The following is a 21,146-nucleotide window of genomic DNA, read 5'->3' on the forward strand; positions in this document are numbered from 1 at the left end:
CATTTTAATGTATGCCTATTAGTGTACATTTAATGTGACAATAAAAGTTATTCTAAGCAAGTTAATTATTCTTCTGAAATTCTTCCCTTAAACATTTTGTTTTGTGTGTGTTTTAAGGTGGTCATCGGCACTGGAGTTTCAGCTGGAATGAATCTATCCAAGACTTACGACGTCGATATTGTCGGGAACATTCCTAGTGGGTAAGCCTAAAATATATGGTCGAGAGGAGGGGGGTGTATTATAGGTACTCCTCGACTTACGACCACAGTGGAGTCCCAAATTTCCAATTGCTAAGCAAGACCATTGTTAAGTGAGTTTTGCTCCATTTTACGACCTTCCTTGCCACCGTTGCTAAGCGAATCACTGCAGTGGTTAAGTTACGAACACGGTTGTTAAGTAAATCTGGCTCTCCCGTTGACTTGGCTTGTCAGAAGGTTGCAAAAGGGGATCACATGATGCCAGGACTTCCAACCGTCATAAGTACATGCCAGTTGCCAAGCATTTGAATTTTGATCAGGTGACTACGGGGATGCTGCAATGGTCATAGAGGTGAAAAGCAGTCATAAGTCACATTTCTCACTTCCTTCGTGATTCTGAACGGTCACTCAATCAATGATGGTAAGTCAAGGACTACCTGTATTCTTAGAGCCTCCAAATTTACTATAACTTTTTTTTTTTTCTGATTGCTTCTTACAGGTTAATCCCTCCTCAAATTCCTGATGTCAGCCTCACCCCCGCTGTGTTTGTCGATGCCATCGCTATCGCTCTTGTTGGGTTTTCCATGACCATCTCCATGGCCAAAATCTTTGCTCTGAAGCATGGCTACACGGTGAATGGAAATCAGGTGACACAATTGTAACCTAGCCTTTGATCCTCGTGACCTGGATAAAACTCTGCGGTCAATAAAATGGGCTTCCATTCCATTCCATATTTTCTACTCCATTCCATTCCCTGTTGTACTCCTGTTCTGTTCCGTTCCGTTCCGTTCCGTTCCGTTCCGTTCCGTTCCATTCCTTTCCATTCCATTCTATTCTATTCTATTCTATTCTATTCTATTCTATTCTATTCTATTCTATTCTATTCCACTCCACTCCACTCCACTCCACTCCACTCCATTCCATATTTTCTATTCTATTCTATATTCTATTATTTTCTATTTTCTTTTCTATTCTATATTCTATTCTATTCTATTCTATTCTATTCTATTCTATTCTATTGCATTCCATTGCATTCCATATTTTTTATTCTATTCATTTCATATTTTCTATTCTATTCTATTCCATTCCATTCCATATTTTCTATTCTATTCTATTCTATTCTATTCTATTCTATTCTATTCTATTCTATTCTATTCTATTCTATTCTATTCTATTCTATTCTTCTATTCTATTTTATTCTCTATTCCCAGGGTGTCAGACTTGATTTCATTGAGGGCCGCATCAGAGTTGTGTTTGCCCTCGGAGGCCTGAAGGGGGTGTGGCCAGTTCGACATCACTTATGTCGGGGGCACCTGTGGTGGCCCGGCCACTCTGCCAGCTAAAACAGGCTCCTTAACTCAATTTCCGGCTGCGACGGCCTTCGGCAAACCTCTGCCAATGAAAACAGAGCTCGGGATGGCTGCCCGCGGTCCTCCTGAGTTCCATTTTGGCTGGCAGAGGCAGCGCAGGCCAATCCTTCGCTATTTCCAGGGTGGCCCCGCGAGCTACATATAAGCACCCTGCAGGCCGGATGCGGCTGCGGACCTTGAGTTTGATACCCCTGGTCTTCTCTTCCCTTCCCTTCTTTTCCCTTCCTTTCCCTTCCCTTCCCTTCATTTGGAAATTAAGCTTCATCCATAGCGCTATGTGACTTTCCTTTACAGTATTTGTTGTGTGTTCTTTTCTCCTCCTCTTTATGTTATCCCAGGAACTCATCGCGTTAGGCATCTGCAATTCCACCGGATCCTTTTTCCAGACGTTTGCTATCACCTGCTCGATGTCTCGGAGCCTTGTTCAGGAAGGCACTGGTGGGAAGACACAGGTGTGAAAAATTCCTACTTTTATCTGACATCTTTCCCTTTGGTTAAGGAGAGTAAGGCAGAGCATGGAGTTGGCCCATTAAAAGGTATCTGTTGTGACTCCAGCTCCCGAGCCTGTCCTCACGGACTCTGAAAGTGATGGGGAGGAACTGACAAGGCCTCCCTTTCCAGGACCCTCCTTTCTGGCAACGCCTCAGGTTCCAGCTGAAGGCCAGGAGGAAAGCATGTCGGAGCGCCCACTAATAGGGAGTGATGAAGATCAATCTTGGATTGATCCCAGGCAGCGTCGGAGGGAGAGGCGTGCGCAGCAAAGGAAGAGATGGGGAAGGGCCAGAGATTGCTGAATCACTGAGCCATGCCCCACAGGGGATAAAAGTGGGTGGGGTCGCTCTGCAGGCTCTGTGACGGACAAAAACTGCATATCGTGAGCTTCGGATGGGATATCTTTCGGAATTAAGGCTTAGACTTTGTGAATGACTTCCGACTACTATTTTGTGCCTTGTGAACTCTTGGTTGCCCCAGCAACGGACTACAGATACGCTGACTCCTGTTTCTAGAGGTGATAAGAAACTTGGCAGGCATTCAGAAAGTAGCTGCCAGAACATTTATCTGCCAAAGGATTCAGGTCAGCTTGTAAAAATAAATTACTGGTAGACGTCTTTTGCTCGTCGGGGGCACCTGTGGCGGCCCGAACGCTCTGCCAGGGAAAACAGGCTCCCGAGCTCCGTTTTGGGGTGGGATGCCCGCCTGCAACCCTCTGCCAGAGAAAACGGAGCTGGGGTGGGCCGTACACAGCCCTCTCGAGCTGTTTTTGCTGGCAGAGGCACTGCGGGCTGGTCCTGTGCTGTTTCCAGGGTGGCCCCACGGGCCAGATCCGGCCCAGGCGCCTTGAGTTTGACACCCCCTGATCTAACAGATCTCCAAACGTGGTGTCCACCAGATGTATTGCGTACAGCACCGGAATTCTCCAGTCCGGAAAACCTGCATTACATGTAGTCCTTGACTTAGTACCATTCATTTAGTGACCGAAGTTACAACGGCAACTGAAAAAAGGGACTTACGACCGTTTTCCACACCGACGGCCATTGTGGCATCCCCATGGTCACATGATCAGACTTAACATGCTCGGCAACGGATTCATATTTATGACGGTTGCAGTGTCCCAGGGTCATGTGATCCCCTTTTGCGATCTTCAGAGAAGCCAAATCGATGGGGAAGGCCAGGATTCACTAACAATTGTGTCGCTCACTTGACAACTGCGGTGATTTACTCAACGGCTGTGGCCAGAGTGGTCGTAAAATGAGGCGAAAATCAACAACCGTCTCGAATAGCAACCGAAATGTTGGGCTCAATTGTGGTCGTAATTCGAGGACTACTCTTATGTGGGATTAATACTGAGAATTATCAGATTTATCAGTAGAAATTCATCCATCAAGCTGAACCATCCTAGTTTGTTTTCTTACTAAAATGTTTATCTGGTTTATGTTCAGATTGCAGGGACCCTGTCCTCAATCATGGTTTTCTTGGTGATTATTGCCATTGGTTATCTCTTCTCACCTTTGCCACAGGTAAGCATTCTCCAGCTATCTAAATCGGCAGAATAAAAAGGCCTGTTCTACAGATCATAATATCTATCTATACATAAAGAACCATGGTGGCGCAGTGGTTAGAATGCAGGCTAATTCTGCTGACTGCCAACAGTTCAATTCTGACCCGTTCAAGTCTTAACTGCTATTGCTCTTCCTCCCTCCCTCCTGATGGCACAGTGGTTAGAATGTGGTATTGGAGGCTGACTCTGCCCACTGCCAGGAGTTCGATCCTGATCGGCTTCAGGTTGATTCAGCCTTCCATCCTTCTGAGGTCGGTAAAATAAGGACCCAGATTGTTGGGGGCAAGAAGCTGACTCTGTAAAACTGCTTAGAGTGGGCGGTAAAGCATTGTGAAGTGGTATATAAGTTTAAGTGCTATTGCTATTCCTTCCTTCCTTCCTTCCTTCCTTCCTTCCTTCCTTCCTTCCTTCCTCCCTCCCTCCCTCCCTCCCTCCCTCCCTCCCTCCCTCCCTCTCTTCTCCCCTTTCTCATTCTCCTTCCTGATGGCACAGTGGCTAGAATGCAGTATTGCAGGCTGACTGTGCCCACTGCCAGGAGTTCGATCCTGACCGGCTTCAGGTTGACTCAGCCTTCCCATCCTTCCGAGGTCGGTAAAATGAGGACCCAGATTGTTGGGGGGCAAGAGGCTGACTCTGTAAAACTGCTTAGAGAGGGCGGTAAAGCATTGTGAAGCGGTATATAAGTCTTAAGTGCTATTGTTGTTACTTTCTCTGTTGCTTTCTTACTGCTTCGTGTTCTCAGGGTTTGGTCACCCACCTTATAGGTAATTGTTGGATATTTTATCTTGTATTCTTTTCTCTGGTGGTTGTCCATAAACACCACTAGCTTTTTCTGACATACAGGAAGTCCCCAGGTTAAGAATGCCTCGGTTTAAGGACGACCCATGCTTAAGAACAGAGCCCATTGTAGCAAAATTCGACTTAAATACACAGTGATTCAAGTCCAAATGCACAGTGCTATTTATATCACAATACTGTCGCAGCTCACATACAAATTTGACTTAAGGAGAGACTTCGAGAACTTGTTGTTCAAGTGGAATTCCCCTGTATCCTTAATTACAATGAATATATTTTATGGTGCGGTTCTCATCCGATCCTAGAAAGCATTTGTAATCGACAAATTTTAAGCTAGTTTGTTAGCAAGCAGGAACACACAGTTTCAGGCTAACTTTGGGCGGGGAAAAAAGGTGAAAACTAGGAAAGCTGCCAGCTAAAGACAGCCAAAAAATATTGCTGGTTAATTGTCATGAAACCATCTCATTAGTTTCTGAGAAATGTACGCCCGGAAGATCAAAGTTATTTCTGTTTACATGAATGCTTACCTTTATTAGGTTTACAATGTTCTTTTAAAAAGGCATGCATTGCTTATCCGAAATTATGTGTTTGTTTTTTTTAAAATAAATACGTCCATACGGCTTGATGCTTGGAATGAGTTTTCAACGAATTCAGAATAGAAATTATAACTATTCCTGAATTATTTTCCTAGACTGTGCTGGCAGCCATTGTCATGGTCAATCTGAAAGGCATGTTCAAACAATTTGGGGATATTGTCCATTTTTGGAGAACCAGCAAAATTGAACTGGTGAGTGATTCTGTGCCCCTCAGCAGGCCTGAGGAGATGGGGGTACAGCTGGTACATTGTTCCATGAAGGGGAAACTTTAAAAAAAAATTTTTTTTTGCAAAACCAAATTACTTATTTATTTAAGTTTGCAAGTTTAGTTTCATTTCGTGTATGAATATATTTTATATTTCATTTCAGTTTGGTTTAATGGTTATGAATGTCATCTCAAAAATCTGGAGCTCAAAAACGCAAGGAAAAACGGAAACGCGATGAGATTAACAAAAAGGGGTGACAAAACGCTTTTTCAATTTGGCGCCGTCTGTCAGGCAATGTCGGCTGGCGACCCCCCGGGGAAGAGCCTTCTCTGTGGGGGCACCCGCCCTCTGGAATGAGCTGCCCCCAGGGATACGACTAATCCCGGACCTCCGGACCTTCCGCCGGGCCCTGAAGACTTTTTTATTTCAGCAAGCCGGGCTGGGTTAAAAATTTTTAATTGGGTGAATTTTATGGGTAACGGGGTTTTAAATTGGAGAAGCCTAAGATAATTTAATTTTGTTTTAATGTATTTTAATATTTGTATTGTGTGTTTTTAATTTTGGCTGTTCACCGCCCCGAGTCCTTCGGGAGAGGGGGCGGTATAAAAATTAAATAAATAAATAAATAAATAAATAAATAAATAAATAAATAAATAAATAAATAAATAAATAAATGCTGCCAGCCTTCGCGGAGCTTCAGTTCCCCTCCGGGGGGAGGGGGAGGAGCTGAGGCTGCAATAAGGGGTGGGGCTGCAAGGAGGGTTGGAGCCAGTGGTGGGATTCAGCCAGTTCGCACCACTTTGGGAGAACTGGTTGTTAAATTACTTAAATCCCACCACTGGGCGGAGCCATTCAGGAGAGCAGAAGCCCCGCCTCCCCCTTGCTGGATTTCCGCTTCCCTTCGCGTGTCCTTGTGTAGGTGAGGTGGCCCATATTAGTCTTGTTCCAGCACTTAATAATCCTCTTGGCGGCCCTGCCCCTCAGCTTCCTTTCTTCAGCTTGTCACCTCTGCCGGTAGTCCTTGACTTACAACAATTCACTTAGTGATCGTTCGAAGTTATAAACGGCACTGGAAAAAAATTACTTGGGACCATTTTTTCACACTTACGACGGTGGTGGCATACACGTGGTCATGTGATCAAAATTCGGGCGCTTTGCAACTGATTCATATTTATGACGGTCACAGTGTCCCCGGGAGGGGTGTCATGTGATCCCCTTTTGCGGCCTTCCGACAAAGGGAATCCATATGCACTCAACAACCGTGTGACTAGTTTAAGAATGGCAGTGATTCGCTTAACAACGGTGACAAGAAAGGGGCAGAACCTACTTAACAAATGGCTCCCTTAGCAACCGAAAGTTTGGGTTCAATTGTTGTCATAAGTTAAGGACTACCTGTATTGCTGATTGGATGATTGTTTTCTTTGACGTTTTTCAGGCAATTTGGATTGTAGCGTTTCTCGCCTCGGTTTTTCTGGGCCTGGACTACGGCTTACTCACGTCGATCACTTTTGCGGTGATAACCATTGTCTACAGGACGCAGAGGTACAGTTCACTTTTAAACTCATAAAACAAAGTTCTTTGGGTTTGTTTTTACACTTCTTTATGCTTTACCCCCCCCCCCCCTTATTTATTTATTTATATCATTTATTTAATTTAATTCAGGACCCGCCTTGATCACGAGTAACTCAATTCCTAACACCGGTAGTCCTCAACGTACGATTACAATTGAGCCCAGAATTAAGGTTGCTATGCGACACGTTTCTTAAGCGAGTTTGGTCCTATTTTATGAATTCTCTTGCCACGTCAGTTAAATGAATCACTGCAGTTGTTAAGATAGTAACACCGTCGTTAACTGAATCCGTTGACTTTGCTTGTCAGAGGGTCGCAAAAGGAGATCATGTGAAACACACACACACACCCCGGGACACTGCAACCGTCATAAATGTGAGTCGGTTGTAAAGCATCCAAATGTAAATCATGTGAGAGAAACAGATTTTTGGCTCCAAAATAGATTAGAGGATGGATGTCTTGCAAGGTAGATTTTTCACTTAGTCCCTGTCTGGTAAAGGTAAAGATAAAGGTTCCCCCTCGCACATATGTGCTAGTCGTTCCCGACTCTAGGGGGCGGTGCTCATCTCCGTTTCAAAGCCGGAGAGCCAGCGCTGTCCGAAGACGTCTCCGTGGTCATGTGGCCGGCATGACTAAACGCCAAAGGTGCACGGAACGCTGTTACTTTCCCACCAAAGGTGGTCCTTATTTTTCTACTTGCATTTTTTACCTGCTTTCGAACTGCTAGGTTGGCAGAAGCTGAGACAAGTAACGGGAGCTCACCCCCGTTACGCGGCACTAGGGATTCGAACCGCTGAACTGCCGATCTTTCGATCGACAAGCTCAGTGTCTTAGCCACTGAGCCACCGCGTCCTTTTTCTTTACTACTTTTTTTTCTGGTAAAGGCTTCGTTATATAACCGCTTAATTTTTTTAAGCAGAAGGCTGCTTGCTTTGTTTCTTGATCAGCGAGTCAGGTTCAAAGCCGTAGAACCTGTTTTCGGTAGTGGACATAAACTTTGGACACAATCAGTAAAGTGACAGGTTTGGTTGGTTGGTTTGGTTTTTTAAAAAAATATTTCTTAAGAATTCCGCCATGCGGAAGTACGTGTGATCTTCTGACTTCTCCAAGAGAAACGGTTACAATGCAAATAATTGTATTTCTGTAATTTTTTTCTCTACAGTCCCCAATATAGAATCCTTGGCCAGATTCATAACTCGGATATTTATTGCGATGTGGAACTGTATGAAGAGGTAAGAGATTTGGAACTCTTGAAGACACAGAAAATTAACATGTTCCTTTAAAAACGGGGTGCAGCAATAGGATCCGTTGGGGAAATCTTCCTTGCAGTCTTGTCTTACCAGTAGGTTCATGAAAGATAAGGTACTTGCAGGAATCCTCAATCGATTGATTGAGTTGAAGTAAAGCTAGAAAGAAGAGCAACCAGAATCTTTCCAGATCGGTAAGGTTAATCATACTTAAGATTTTGTCTCAGGTTTCCAGATCAGTAAGACTGATCCACATTTTGGAATCCATCTTAGAAGGTTTCCAGATCAGTAAGACTGATCCATATTTTGGAATCCATCTTAGAAGGTTTCCAGATCAGTAAGACTGATCCATATTTTGGAATCCATCTTAGAAGGTTTCCAGATCAGTAAGACTGGTCCACATTTTGGAATCCATCTTAGAAGGTTTCCAGATCAGTAAGGCTGATCCACATTTTGGAATCCATCTTAGAAGGTTTCCAGATCAGTAAGACTGATCCATATTTTGGAATCCATCTTAGAAGGTTTCCAGATCAGTAAGACTGGTCCACATTTTGGAATCCGTCTTAGAAGGTTTCCAGATCAGTAAGACTGATCCATATTTTGGAATCCGTCTTAGAAGGTTTCCAGATCAGTAAGACTGATCCATATTTTGGAATCCATCTTAGAAGGTTTCCAGATCAGTAAGACTGATCCATACTTTGGACTCCATCACAAAACAGAGATTTGAAGGCTGAGGAACATAGATGTAGTTCTAACTGTTTCCGTCTCACAAACCCAGCTGTTGGGCCCCAGCTTGTTCCTTCTGTTTACTACAGATGTGGAAAGTATGGGTCTTCTATTAGGACGAAGAAAGACTTAAACAGCTCTGTTTCCGTTGGGAAAGTCATTCCAATGATTAGAACATAGTTCAGTGCTCTGCCAAAAAAAAAGGAAGAATTTTGCAGCAAATTTGGAAGGTAAACAAACTGAAGGCACAACATTTATAACTGCCAATTAATTTAGGAAGAAGCGTTGCCAGAATTAGGGGAAGAGTGGAAAGGAAAACACGTTTTGCTGGATAGAGCAAAAATCACAGCGTTTTAGGATTGTACAAATGCACTCCTATTTTTAATCCTTAAAAACAAGGGGGAATTCCATTTTCCCCACTTTCCTGTCTGCCAGACACAGAAATACCCCCATGCAACTTTTGGCTGAAGAAAAATAATCCCGTAGAAACACTAATTTTTGATTTTGGACTAACATCCGGTAAAGCCTTCATAGTACAGTGGTCTAAAGTACCCTGTTATTAAGACCAGCTGCCTGCAATTACTGCAGGTTCGAATCTCACCAGGCTCAAGGTTGACTCAGCCTTCCATCCTTTCAAAGGTAGGTAAAATGAGGACCCAGTTTGTGGGGGCAATAAACTGACTTTGTATAAATATACAAAAGGATGAAGGCTATTGCTTAGCGCATTGTAAGCCACCCTGAGTCTCCGGAGAAGGGCGGCATATAAATCAAATTAAAAAAAATTAAAAAAAAAATTTTTTGTAATTGCCTACTTTTTGGGAAGGGAAAGAAATAGCTATTTTTGCAGTTTCTGATGAATTCAATGCAATACAAACTTACCAAGGAATGCTTATTATTTGTTTTAATTCTGCCACCATTTAGGTAAAAGAATGCCCTGGGATTAAAATATTCCAGGCAAATGCACCGCTCTATTTTGCCAACAGTGAATTATTTACCAGCGCATTGAAAAGAAAGGTAAAGGAATTTCCTTCTTCCTGGTTATTCAGTCCACGGTCAAATTTCATAGCTAAATTGTACAAGTAAACTCATGAAACGGATCTTTATTGGGCTGTAGAATTACAGACTTTTGGGAGGGAGGGTGTTACAGGAAGGTTGTGGTCTTCTCAATCTTTAAAAAAAAACCTCTGCACTATACAGAATTAAGACTGCCATTTCTATTTAAGATGCTAGTTTTATTCTTCCACAGTTTTTTTAAAAAATCAGGCAAAGGTGAGGATGGTGATACTCAAATATTTTATGGCTTCACCTGTAGTTTTCAGTGGTACGGTCCAGACTTACAATCACAGTTGAGCCAGTGGTTAAATGTAAAATTTTATTACCGGTTCTGTGGGCGTGGCTTGGTGGGGGGGGGGTAATATGACTGAGTGGGCGTGGCCAACTTTTTTTTTTTTTTTTACTTTTAAAACCATTTTTTCTACAACCACTTCGACTGAAGAGGTTGTAAAAAAAATGCTTTTAAAGCCTCTGACGATCCCAGCTGACTTGTCTAATTGGCAGAGGCTTGCTTTCTTTCTTTTTCTTTTTTTTTTTAGCCTCTGACGATCCCAGCTGACTTGCCTGATCAGCAGAAACTTCTTTTTTTTTTAAGCCTCTGACGATCCCAGCTGACTTGCCTAATCGGCAGACGCTTTTTTTCCTGTTAAAAACCTTTTTTCTATAACCTATTCGGCCAAAGAGGTTGTAGAAAAAATGCTTTTAAAAGCCTCTGACGATCCCAGCTGACTTGCCTGATTGGCAGAGGCTTTCTTTCTTTCTTTCTTTCTTTTTTTTTTTTAAGCCTCTGACGATCCCAGCTGACTTGCCTGATCGGCAGAAGATTCTTTTTTTTTAAGCCTCTGACGATCCCAGCTGACTTGCCTGATCAGCAGAAACTTCTTTTTTTTTAAGCCTCTGACGATCCCAGCTGACTTGCCTAATCGGCAGACGCTTTTTTTCCTGTTAAAAACCTTTTTTCTATAACCTATTCGGCCAAAGAGGTTGTAGAAAAATCGCTTTTAAAAGCCTCTGATGATCCCAGCTGAACCGCGTGATCATTAGAGCCATTTTTCTTTACTTTTAAAAGCATTTTTTTGGCCAAAGAGGTTGTAGAAAAAATGCTTTTAATAATTAAAAAAAAAGCCTCTGATTATTGCGTGGCTCAGCTGGGAAATGGGGGAGGCAGGGATTTTTGCTACCGGTTCTCCGAACCACCCCGCCTCCATCGCTACCGGATTGGGCGATCCGGTCCAAATCAGGAGCATTTCACACCTGAGTTGAGCCCAAAATTTCCATTTGCTAAGTGAGACCTTAAGCCAGTTTTGCCCCGTTTTGCGACCTTTTGCGCCACCGTTGTTAAATGAATCCCTGCAGTTGTTAAGTTAGTAACATGGTTGTTAAGTGAATCCAGTTTCATCTGTTGACTTTGTTTGTTGGAAGGTCACAAAAGGGGACCCTGGGACACTGCAACCGTCATAAATATGAGCCAGTTTCCAAGCCTCTGAATTTTGATCATGTGACCATGGGGATGCTGCAATGTTTGTGTTAAAAATAGTCATAAATCACTTTTTTCAGTGCCGTTGTAACTCCAAAAAGTCACTAAACGAATGCTTGTATGTCAAAGACCACTTATATACTGCGTCGTCTTCTTTTAATGACCTCATAATCCCTTGCGGGGTGGAGTCTGGGCAACTGAATGGAGCTAGCAGAGTGTTTGAATGGCCGGATGCTCTTCTTGTTGCTGATGAGGAGTTTTGTTCAGCAGATATATTCTCAGTATGCCCAGAGAGAGAAATATCTGCCTCTACCTAGAATCGAACTCACAGCCTCCTGATTGTGAGGTGAGAGCTCCACCTCTAGGCCACCACACCTCTTATATATATATATATACCATGTGGCCAATGATATTTTAAACTGAGTCAAGGATCATTTTACTAGGATATCCAAAACCTCTTCCCTTTTCTAAACCGGAGTCCCATTTGCAACGGACATGAATGATAAACATAGTAAGTAAATTGACCTCATTAATCGCTTTAATTCAGTAAAGCTGTTATGAATTAAAGCTATTCATTCAGGGCCCATATTTTGGCACACAGATTTATAGAAGGATCGTACCTTATAAGATTCACCTATTTATTTTGGCAGCAGCCTGTCGCTGTTAACCCTGCTTTTTTTTTGTACAAGCTAAGATAAAGCTTCATGAGATTTTCCTTTCTTTCTGGGGTAGACTGGCGTGGATCCCCATAAAATATTGGCGGCAAAGAAAAAAGCACAAAAAAGGCACGCGAAGGAACTAAAGCGGCTGGACGAACAGCAGAAGAAAGCTGTTTTGAAGTTGGTGAGTTTGAAATGCATTGGGGAATACAAACTTTGGTTTGGGTTTAACTGCTAAGAGATTTCCACCGAAAAAGGAGATTATTTATTATTATTATTTTCTATTTCAGCAGGCCAGCCTGGCCTAACCTCTCTTTTAAATTGTTTTTTAAAAAAATTTAAATTTTTAAATTTGAAACTTGTCTTATGAATTTGGGGTGTTTTAAATTTCGTTTTCCGGGCCAATTATTTAATTGTATTTTAATGGTTTTTTAACATTTATATTATATGTATTTTATTCGGCTGTTCACCGCCCTGAGTCCTTCGGGAGTAGGGCATACAAATTCAATTAATAATAATAACAATAACAATAACAATAACAATAACAATAATAATAATAATAATAATAATAATAATAATAATAATAATAATATAATAATTTATACCTCAGGGTTGAAATGAGAGATCCTTGGTGCTCTCTGAGTTTGGTGGTTTTCTTGCAGACGTTTTATTATCCAACCAGGTAACTTCATCAGTGATAGTAAAGAATGAGGTTTGCTCTCAGTTTATATACTAGTGGCTCTCAGTTTATATACTGCATTCAGTTTTGGTCACCAGGATGTAAATAAGTTGTGGAGACTCTAGAAAGAGTGCAGAGAAGAGCAACGAAGATGATGAGGGGACTGGAGGCTAAAACATACGACGAACGGTTGTAGGAAGTGGGCACGGCTAGTTTAATGAAAAGAAGGACTAGGAGAGACATGATAGCAGTGTTCCAGTATCTCAGGGACTGCCACAAAGAAGAGGGAGTCAAGCTAATTTATATTAGCATTGTATATTAATCAGTATTCAACTAAAGGGGATAAAATATGTGTATATGTGGCGGTTAGGGGTTTTCAAATGCTTTTTTTAAAAAAAGTTTTGACTGTTTTATGTTCTGTGTCCCTTTTTGTCTTCTTTTGTGTTTTTTCCGTTGTTTTGTATTTTAATCTTGTCTTGAAATAAAATGAAAAAAAAATAAATAAAGACGAATGATGTGGACCACAACATGAAACATGAAGTGATGCAAGACGAAGTCTCGCTTAATGGGAAATTCTCAGCGGCCGAAGCAACTCCTCAAGATGTCTCTCCGGGGGAACTGGAACATTTTATGACACCAGGAAGCAAAGTCCACTCCATCGTTCTAGATTTTTCACCTGTGAACTTTGTGGATTCAGTTGGAGCCAAAGCCCTTCAGTCAGTACGTACTACCGGTTTTGATCGCTCTTTCTGACAATAAAGCATCTGCTTAATTTTGTTCTCTTTCATGCACCCAGAGAAGAAGTGGGTGAAGTTAAAAGATAATAATAATAATAATAATAATAATAATAATAATAATAATAATAATAATAATAATAATAATAGTAATTGTAATTGTAGCCCTTGGAGCAATACCCAAAGGGCTACCCCGCTATTTAGAAATTCTAAATTTGCCGGACTTGAACATTTTGACTCTACAAAAAACCACCTTACTCGGAACAGCTTACATCCTCCGACGATACCTTAACAGTTCCTAGGTCCTTGGTTAGGACTCGAGCTGCTGAGCTATTAACCAGCCTCAAAGGCTGTGAATCTCACTAAAGATTAAATAATAATAATAATAATAATGATGATGATGATGATGATGATGATGATGATGATGATGTATCCAACGATACCTTAACAGTTCCTAGGTCCTTGGTTAGGAGACGAGCTGCTGAGCTATTAACCATCCTCAAAGGCTGTGAATCTCACTAAAGATTAAATAATAATAATAATAATAATAATGATGATGATGATGATGTATTTGGTTGATACCTAGGACACTGGCAGCAACCTGTATCAACCATTAGCACCAGTCAATGGTATTTGTGATGCATTTTTGAATGTTCAGTTGACTGAGTTTCATATTTAATGAATAAAGATAACAACAACAACAACAACAACAACAACCCCTATCAACCATTAGCACCAGTCAGTGGTATTTGTGACACATTTTTAAATGTTCAGTTGACTGAGTTTAATGTTTAATGAATAAAAGAGATATTAATATTAATAATAATAACCCCTATCAACCATTAGCACCAGTCAATGGTATTTGTGACACATTTTTAAATGTTCAGTTGACTGAGTTTAATGTTTAATGAATAAAAGAGATATTAATTAATAATAATAATAATAATAAATAATAGCAGCACTTAGATTTATATACCGCTCCATAGTCCTTTACAGCCCTCTCTAAGCAGTTTACAGAGTCAGCATCTTGCCCCCAACAATCTGGGTCCTCATTTTACTGACCTCAGAAGGATGGAAGGCTCAGTCAACCTTGAGCCTGGTGGGATTCGATCTGCCAAACTGCTGGCAGCCGGTGATCAGCAGAAGTAGCCTGCAGTACTGCACTCTAACCACTGCGCCACCGCGGCTCAGAATAATAAGAATAGATACAGAATAAGAGAATAACAGAGTTGGAAGGGACCTTGAAGGTCTTCTAGTCCAACCCCCTGCATAAGCAGGAGACCCTATACTATTCCAGACAAATGGCTCTCCAATCTCTTCTTAAAAGCCTCCAGTGGTGGAGCAGCCACAACTTCTGGAGGCAAGTTGTTCCGCTGATTAATTGTTCTAATTGTCAGGAAATTTCTCCTTAGTTCTAAGCTGCTTCACCTTGGATTAGTTTCCACCCATTGCTTCTTGTCCTGCCCTCAGGTGCTTTGGAGAATAGGTTGACCCCACCTCTTTTTTTGTGAGAGCCCCTACATCATTGCAGGAATTTATTTATTTATTTATTTTAATGGTTCCTGGTAGGATTACACAAAAGTGCTTACTACAATTCAGTATCATTTTTCAAGTCAGCCAAAAAAGCCAAATGCAATCCTAAATTGCATTGACAGAGAGATACAGTCAAGATCAAGTGTGGTACTAATACCAGTCTATAAAGCCTTAGTAAGACCACACCTAGAGTACTGCATCCAGTTTTGGTCACCACACTATTAAAAAAGATGTTGAGACTCTAGAAAGAGCGCAGAGAAGAGCTACCAAGATGATGAGGGGACTGGAGGCTAAAACTTAAAAGTAATAATTTTAATTAGCAATTTTATGATGTTTGTGTGTCTATATTTTTCTTGACTGTACACCGCCTTGAGTTCTACGGGAGAAAGGCGGTATAGAAATATAATCAATAAAATAAATAAATAAATAAAACATATGAAGAACGGTTGTAGGAACTGGGCATGGCTAGTCTAGTGAAGAGAAGGACCAGGGGAGACATGATCGCAGTCTTCCAATATTTGAAGGGCTACCACAAGAGAGTCAAGCTATTTTCCAAAGCACCTGAAGGCCAGACAAGGAATAATGGATGGAAGTAGAACAAGGAGAGATTCAACCTGAAAATGAGTAGAAATTTTCTGACAGTGAGATCAACCAATGGAACAGAAGTTGCCTTCAGAAGTTGTGGGAGCTTCATCCCTGGAAGCTTTCAAGAAGAGACTGGACTGCCATGTGTCAGAAATGGGGTAGGGTCTCCTGTTTTGGCGGGGGGTTGGACTAGATGACCTACAAGGTCCCGTCCAACTCTGTTAATCTGTAATCTGAGTCTCCCCACATATGTTGTTTCCTTTTGTCAGATGGGAAAGGTCAAGTCCACAAAAGAAAGTCCAATTAAACTGTTTTATTGCTAAATAGCCTTGGCATAGGAGTCTTAGCTACCCCATAGCACCTGCTTGAGAGTTAAATAAGGGTCCACGGAATTCATGGGAATTCACTTATGACTATGTAGGGATTCTAGGATGATCCCTCTTTTGACTCCGTCTCCAGGTTCCGCCACTTTTTCTCCTACAGTACATCTTTAGCCGTATCCAGAGGGGGCATCAGGATTAGAAAGACAGTTTGAGAGGTTTAGCGTTGAGTTTCATCTTATTCCTTCCGAATATTTCTTAAGACGACTGGAAATCAACTTGAAAAGGGAATTTTATAGCAGATTGGTAGGGGTGGAATGGATGAGCTTCGATAAATCTAGAAATATTAACCGAAAGTTATTTTCTTCCCTGTTGCAGATCATAAAAGAATATGAAGAAATTGGCGTTTCAGTTTATATAACTGCCTGCAATGGTAAGTCGGAGAAATGTGGGTTAAATTTTCACACAGTCGTTAGGACATTAATGTTCTGTCTTAGTCTTCCTCAATTTGATGCCTTCCAAAATTACTACACTTGAATTCCTACCTAGCCAAATATATCGGGTGGAAGTCCATCACATTGTATAATCCACCAACTGCGGTCCTACATCACACCAAGTAAGATTAGCGATTCCTTGAAGAACTGGAATTATAGGTGTACATTTGTACAGTATAAGTCCTTGACTTATAACCATTCGTTTAGAGACTGTTGGAAGTTACAACAGCACTGGAAAAAGTGAGTTATGACTTTCACATTTAAGGCAGCATCCCATGGTCACGTGATCAAAATTTGGATGCTTGACAACCAACTCAGAGTTATGACGGTTGCAGTGTCCTGGGATCATGTAATCTTCCCTTTTGTGACCTTCTGACAAGCAAAGTCAATGGGGATTCACTTAGCAACCGTTTTTCTAACTTAACAACTGCAGTGATTCTCTCAACAACTGTGTTAAGAAAGGTGGTAAAATTGAGGAAAATTCACTTAACTGTTTCGGTTAGCAGTAGACATTTTGAGCTCAATTCTAGTCGTAAGATGAGGATTACTTTTAAATATATATTTTACCAAATATTTTGGAAAGGTGGAAGCTGTGGGAAAAAAACTTTTTCAAAAAGAAAAACAATATCAGTATCGGATTAAAGCAAGAGAGGAATACAGAGGCATAGTTTATGGTTTTAAATAAACCAAGGCTTGTGCCAAAACATAATATTATCCCCAGTGCTTTAGCCGAGTGCAGAACAAAACACAGCTTAATCAACAAGTCAGGTTTATGAGCCAAACACAGCTTTCTCTCATAGAAATAATTATCCGCTGTTCCCTGGGGAACAAAATCATTTTTGCTTTTGCTTGTGAGAACTTTGTTTTTTGGTAGATTTGTTTTCTGCGCATAACTGTGTTTCCCCAGCCTGGGTAAATTACCCCAAATTGGGGAAAAGCAACTTTTGTTTGATAAATGACGCACAAACCCATTGCCCAATCACAGAAGGGACATTTAAATAAAGACTTTCTGATAAATAATAAAAAGGTCTTTCCGATAAGCGGTAAAAAAAGGATTTTCTGATAAGTGACTTTGGAGAATGAAGGAAAAGGTTAGGGAAACAATGGTGCAACAGGAATTAACCATGATTTGAAATGACCCACAGTTTTACCTCATAAATTTTATCAAGTTTCATTATAAGCTAAAATACAGAAGAAATAAAAGTTAGGAAGCCAAGATATTTTACTTCATAAATGTCATTAATTTTCATCATTTGTTTTATTCAATCTGTTTGCTGCCCATCTCGCTGCAAGGCAACTCTTGGACGGCTTACAACATTTGAAATATATATAAAAGTAAATTTAAAATCACAATAAGATCACAGTATAAGATTTATACTTATTAGATTATAAGATAGAATGTAGAAGAAACAAAAGTTAGAAAAGTAAAGGAATCACTGATTCTTAGTTTTCTTTTGTGCCTTTTGGACTTTATCTTATAAAGAAGCTTAACAAAATTTATAAAATAAGGTTAAGTAAAGATTTTTCTGTCCAGTCGTGTCCAACTTTAGGGGGCGGTAGTCGTCTCTGTTTCGTGGCCGAGGGATCCAGCGTTGTCCAAAGACATTTCCGTGGTCATGTGGCCAGCATGTCTTTACGGCAGTGGTATGCAGAACACTCTTATTTTCCCACCTAAGTGGTACCTATTTATCTACTCACATTTGCATGCTTTTGGATTGCTAGGTGAGCAGGAGATGAGGCGAGGATGGGAGCTCACCCTGTCGTGCAGTGCTCGGGTCTCAAACCCGGATTATCAGCTTTCCAGCTGACAAGCTCAGTGCTTTTAACTGCTGAGCCATTGTGCCACCTTATGAAGAAACTTAATAACATTTATAAAATAAAACAGTGTATAATTTCAAATCATTGTTAATTCCTGTTATACAATTGTTTCCCTAACCTTATCAAATCAAATCAAATCAAATCAAATCAAATCTTTATTGACAATGTACAACATGTGTACAATGTTTCCTGTTTTATAAATAGTTCTTTTATGTAGTTTCATTTGTAGAGGCTGGGTAGTATACCTCAACTTAGGACCAAAATTGAACCCAAAATTTCTGTTGCTACACGAGACATTTGTACAGTTAGTCCTCGATTTACAACAGTTCATTTAGTGACCATTCAAAGTTAACAACAGCACTGAAAAAAGTAACATCTGACTGTTTTTCGCACTTAGGACCATTTCAGGATCCCCATAGTCACGTGATCAGAATTCAGACAGGTTCGCTTGACAATCATGTTACTAATTTAACAATGGCAGTGATTTGCTTAACAACGGTGGCAAAAAAAGGTCATAAAATGGAGCAAAACTCACTTAACTTTTTCACAACCACATAAATATTGGGTTCAATTGTGGTCATAAATTGAGGCCTACCTGTATACAATACTAATTTAAGTCTATCTTCAGCCAAGAGATTTTTATTTTCCTGTAGGTGAACAGGGGCTGTTTTAATTACAGTAATCAATTAACATATAATGGTCGTAAAATGGGTCAAAATTCACTTCACAAATGTCCCACTGAGCAATAAAAATTCAGGGCTCAATTATAATCGTAAGTCAAGGGCTACCTGTATAAGGGACTCTTAAATGGATACCTGATTCTTGATATTGTATACATGCCTGAAATATATATATTTTCCTTTTATTCTCACCAGGCTCTGTTATGGACAACCTCACTAGACTGCATTTTTTCGAGAAAGCATCCTTACGAGATTTTTTCTTTCCGAGCATTCACGATGCCGTCCTCACCAGCCAGCTGAAAGGCTTCTCTTCCACCTATCTTTAACTCATCTCCTCCACTCCTGAACTAGGTGGATCTATTTCCAAGGGCTCCTGTAGACCTTTATTTAATTTGCACAGATGGCGGAGCCGAAGACTAGCCACTCCTACGGGTAAGGTGTGCGTCTACACCCACACCGCAACAGCCTGTGTTTCCCTGCCAGCCCTTCGGCTCGAAGACTCCAGAAGCCTTAATCCTTTCCAACGTTGTACCTTTTTGCTGAAATTCACAAGTTTGTCGATGGACGTGTGGGATAAAACGCAAATATTTATAGAACACGGGAAGATTTGGCCGCTGTTTGGCCGTTTTCTTTCTGAGTTTCACGGGGCAAACAATATGAACGCGCTGTTATTTTAACGGCGCGTTCCTGTGCAAGAATTGGGATGGATGTGGAAAGGAGCGCTGTGTGGGTGGGGGGTGCGATGTTGTATATTGTGTGCGTGAGAGCGCTGCTCTAACTTGAAAATGCAAGCTGCGTTTCCAGATTTTCAGTTCTGAAATCAAGTGGCTTTCGTCCGATGAACTACTAAGTGTAAACACTTTTTTGGAACCCATGAGGAGTTTAACTCCATTTTATAAATGATTATGACTGAAGAGTAATAGATTGTTTTCATATAAAGGAGGCTCCTGTACTGACCCAACGTTAACCTTAAGCAAGGTGTATTTAAAATTAGCTGGGAATGAAAAAGAGCGCAACTAGTTAGTTAAGAGGGGAAAAAACATAGCAATCAAAATCTACTTTCTACACCTAAAGCTAGCGAGGCCTAGTTAACTGCAGCTAGCTACGAGTCGTCTGGAAAGGAAAAAAATGGTGTTTTCCAAAATAGAGTGTCCCGTTTGATGTATTTTCGGTGCACTTGACACATCTTTTAAGTCACAAAAAAAGATTGTTCTAAAAATCTCACATCACTGGACTCCCGAGGAAGTTGGTTTCTTGAGACAATTCTCAACACAACGAGCATTATCAATTTATGTCCCGTTACTTCCAGCGGTTGGTTGCAAAAAAATTAACATTAAATCTGTTTTGTTGACTAGAATGCAGCCGGATGCCCTATGCAAGTTTTATTTCGATAGTGCTTCCTCTCAGGTAGATAAATACAGGGTTGAGACATTGCCACCACAAAGCAGCCGGAAATAAAAAATAAAATGGAGGAATTGAGCAGATAATTCAATTTCTCCACAACTGTACTTAATAAGCCTTAAGCATCTAGGGAGGTTTGTGCCCCTCGCTCCCCAAATACAGTTCCTGCCTTTCTAACGTTGCCAAACTGATAACAGTCCTGTGTTAAGAATATTATTATTAGATAAACAGATTTTCTTCCCTGGTACGTTTAAATCAGAGGATTTTGGTGTCATCCATCAAAGGCTGTTTACATGCGTTTCTTTATATCTACAGTTTTTGAAGCAAATTTGAAATACTGACGGCCGAAGACTCGTCCATCAAAAGCGGTTTCTTTTAGCGTCAGTTTGCAAACTGATTAGCAGTTTCTAGAAATGAAATATAAACTAATTCAGGCCACCCCACGCTCTTTCATGGAGCTGCTTCTTAGCGAGGTTGTACAAAGGATGCAGGACTCCAATGTGCTGCCTTTCTCGTATTATATTTAAGGAAAAGTAGCCCTTTGCAGCTTTTGTGAATTGCTAAGAGTTAACATAGAATGCACTGTGAATATACAGTTTATTTTGGTATTTTTGCAAGATCTTTTCTTGTGGGAGTGACTGCGTTTCAGACAATATATTCTATCGACCGCCTGTTCTGGCGAAATCCTGTTGCATTTTATAACCAAACATTTCTTTCAGAAAAAGTCCAAAGTTAAAACCTCTAAATAAAAAGAAGATAAATCTTGAAATTTCACTCTTGTCATTTTTAGACATCTAACCGTATTTTTTGGAGTATAAGACGCACCTACCTTTTTTGGGGAGGAAAACAAGAAAAAAAAATCTGCCTCCCAGCAATTTGCCTCCTCGCAACCTGTTTCAGTTTCAGCACAGTCTGATTAGCACAAGAAAAAAAATCTGCCTCTGCCTC

General features: G+C 40.8%; 1 protein-coding gene across 1 annotated transcript in view; it reads left to right on the forward strand.

The window, feature by feature from the left end:
* The window catches only part of SLC26A5 (solute carrier family 26 member 5), a 44,149-nt gene extending 23,218 nt beyond the window's left edge, over positions 1–20,931 (forward strand). Inside the window, exons 8-19 of the mRNA XM_070946700.1 lie at positions 118–200; positions 697–844; positions 1,906–2,019; positions 3,508–3,585; positions 5,113–5,208; positions 6,659–6,765; positions 7,955–8,024; positions 9,687–9,779; positions 12,028–12,138; positions 13,141–13,353; positions 16,184–16,238; positions 18,993–20,931. Coding sequence (XP_070802801.1) covers positions 118–200; positions 697–844; positions 1,906–2,019; positions 3,508–3,585; positions 5,113–5,208; positions 6,659–6,765; positions 7,955–8,024; positions 9,687–9,779; positions 12,028–12,138; positions 13,141–13,353; positions 16,184–16,238; positions 18,993–19,123 — 1,299 coding nt within the window. The 3' untranslated portion in view covers positions 19,124–20,931. The remainder of the gene's footprint in view (positions 1–117; positions 201–696; positions 845–1,905; positions 2,020–3,507; positions 3,586–5,112; positions 5,209–6,658; positions 6,766–7,954; positions 8,025–9,686; positions 9,780–12,027; positions 12,139–13,140; positions 13,354–16,183; positions 16,239–18,992) is intronic.
* The last annotated feature ends 215 nt before the right edge of the window (positions 20,932–21,146 follow it).

Source organism: Pituophis catenifer, unplaced genomic scaffold, assembly GCF_029215685.1.
Source record: "Pituophis catenifer annectens isolate HBS135680 unplaced genomic scaffold, rPitCat1.0.hap2 SCAF_7, whole genome shotgun sequence".
In the NCBI taxonomy this organism is placed as follows: domain Eukaryota; kingdom Metazoa; phylum Chordata; class Lepidosauria; order Squamata; family Colubridae; genus Pituophis; species Pituophis catenifer.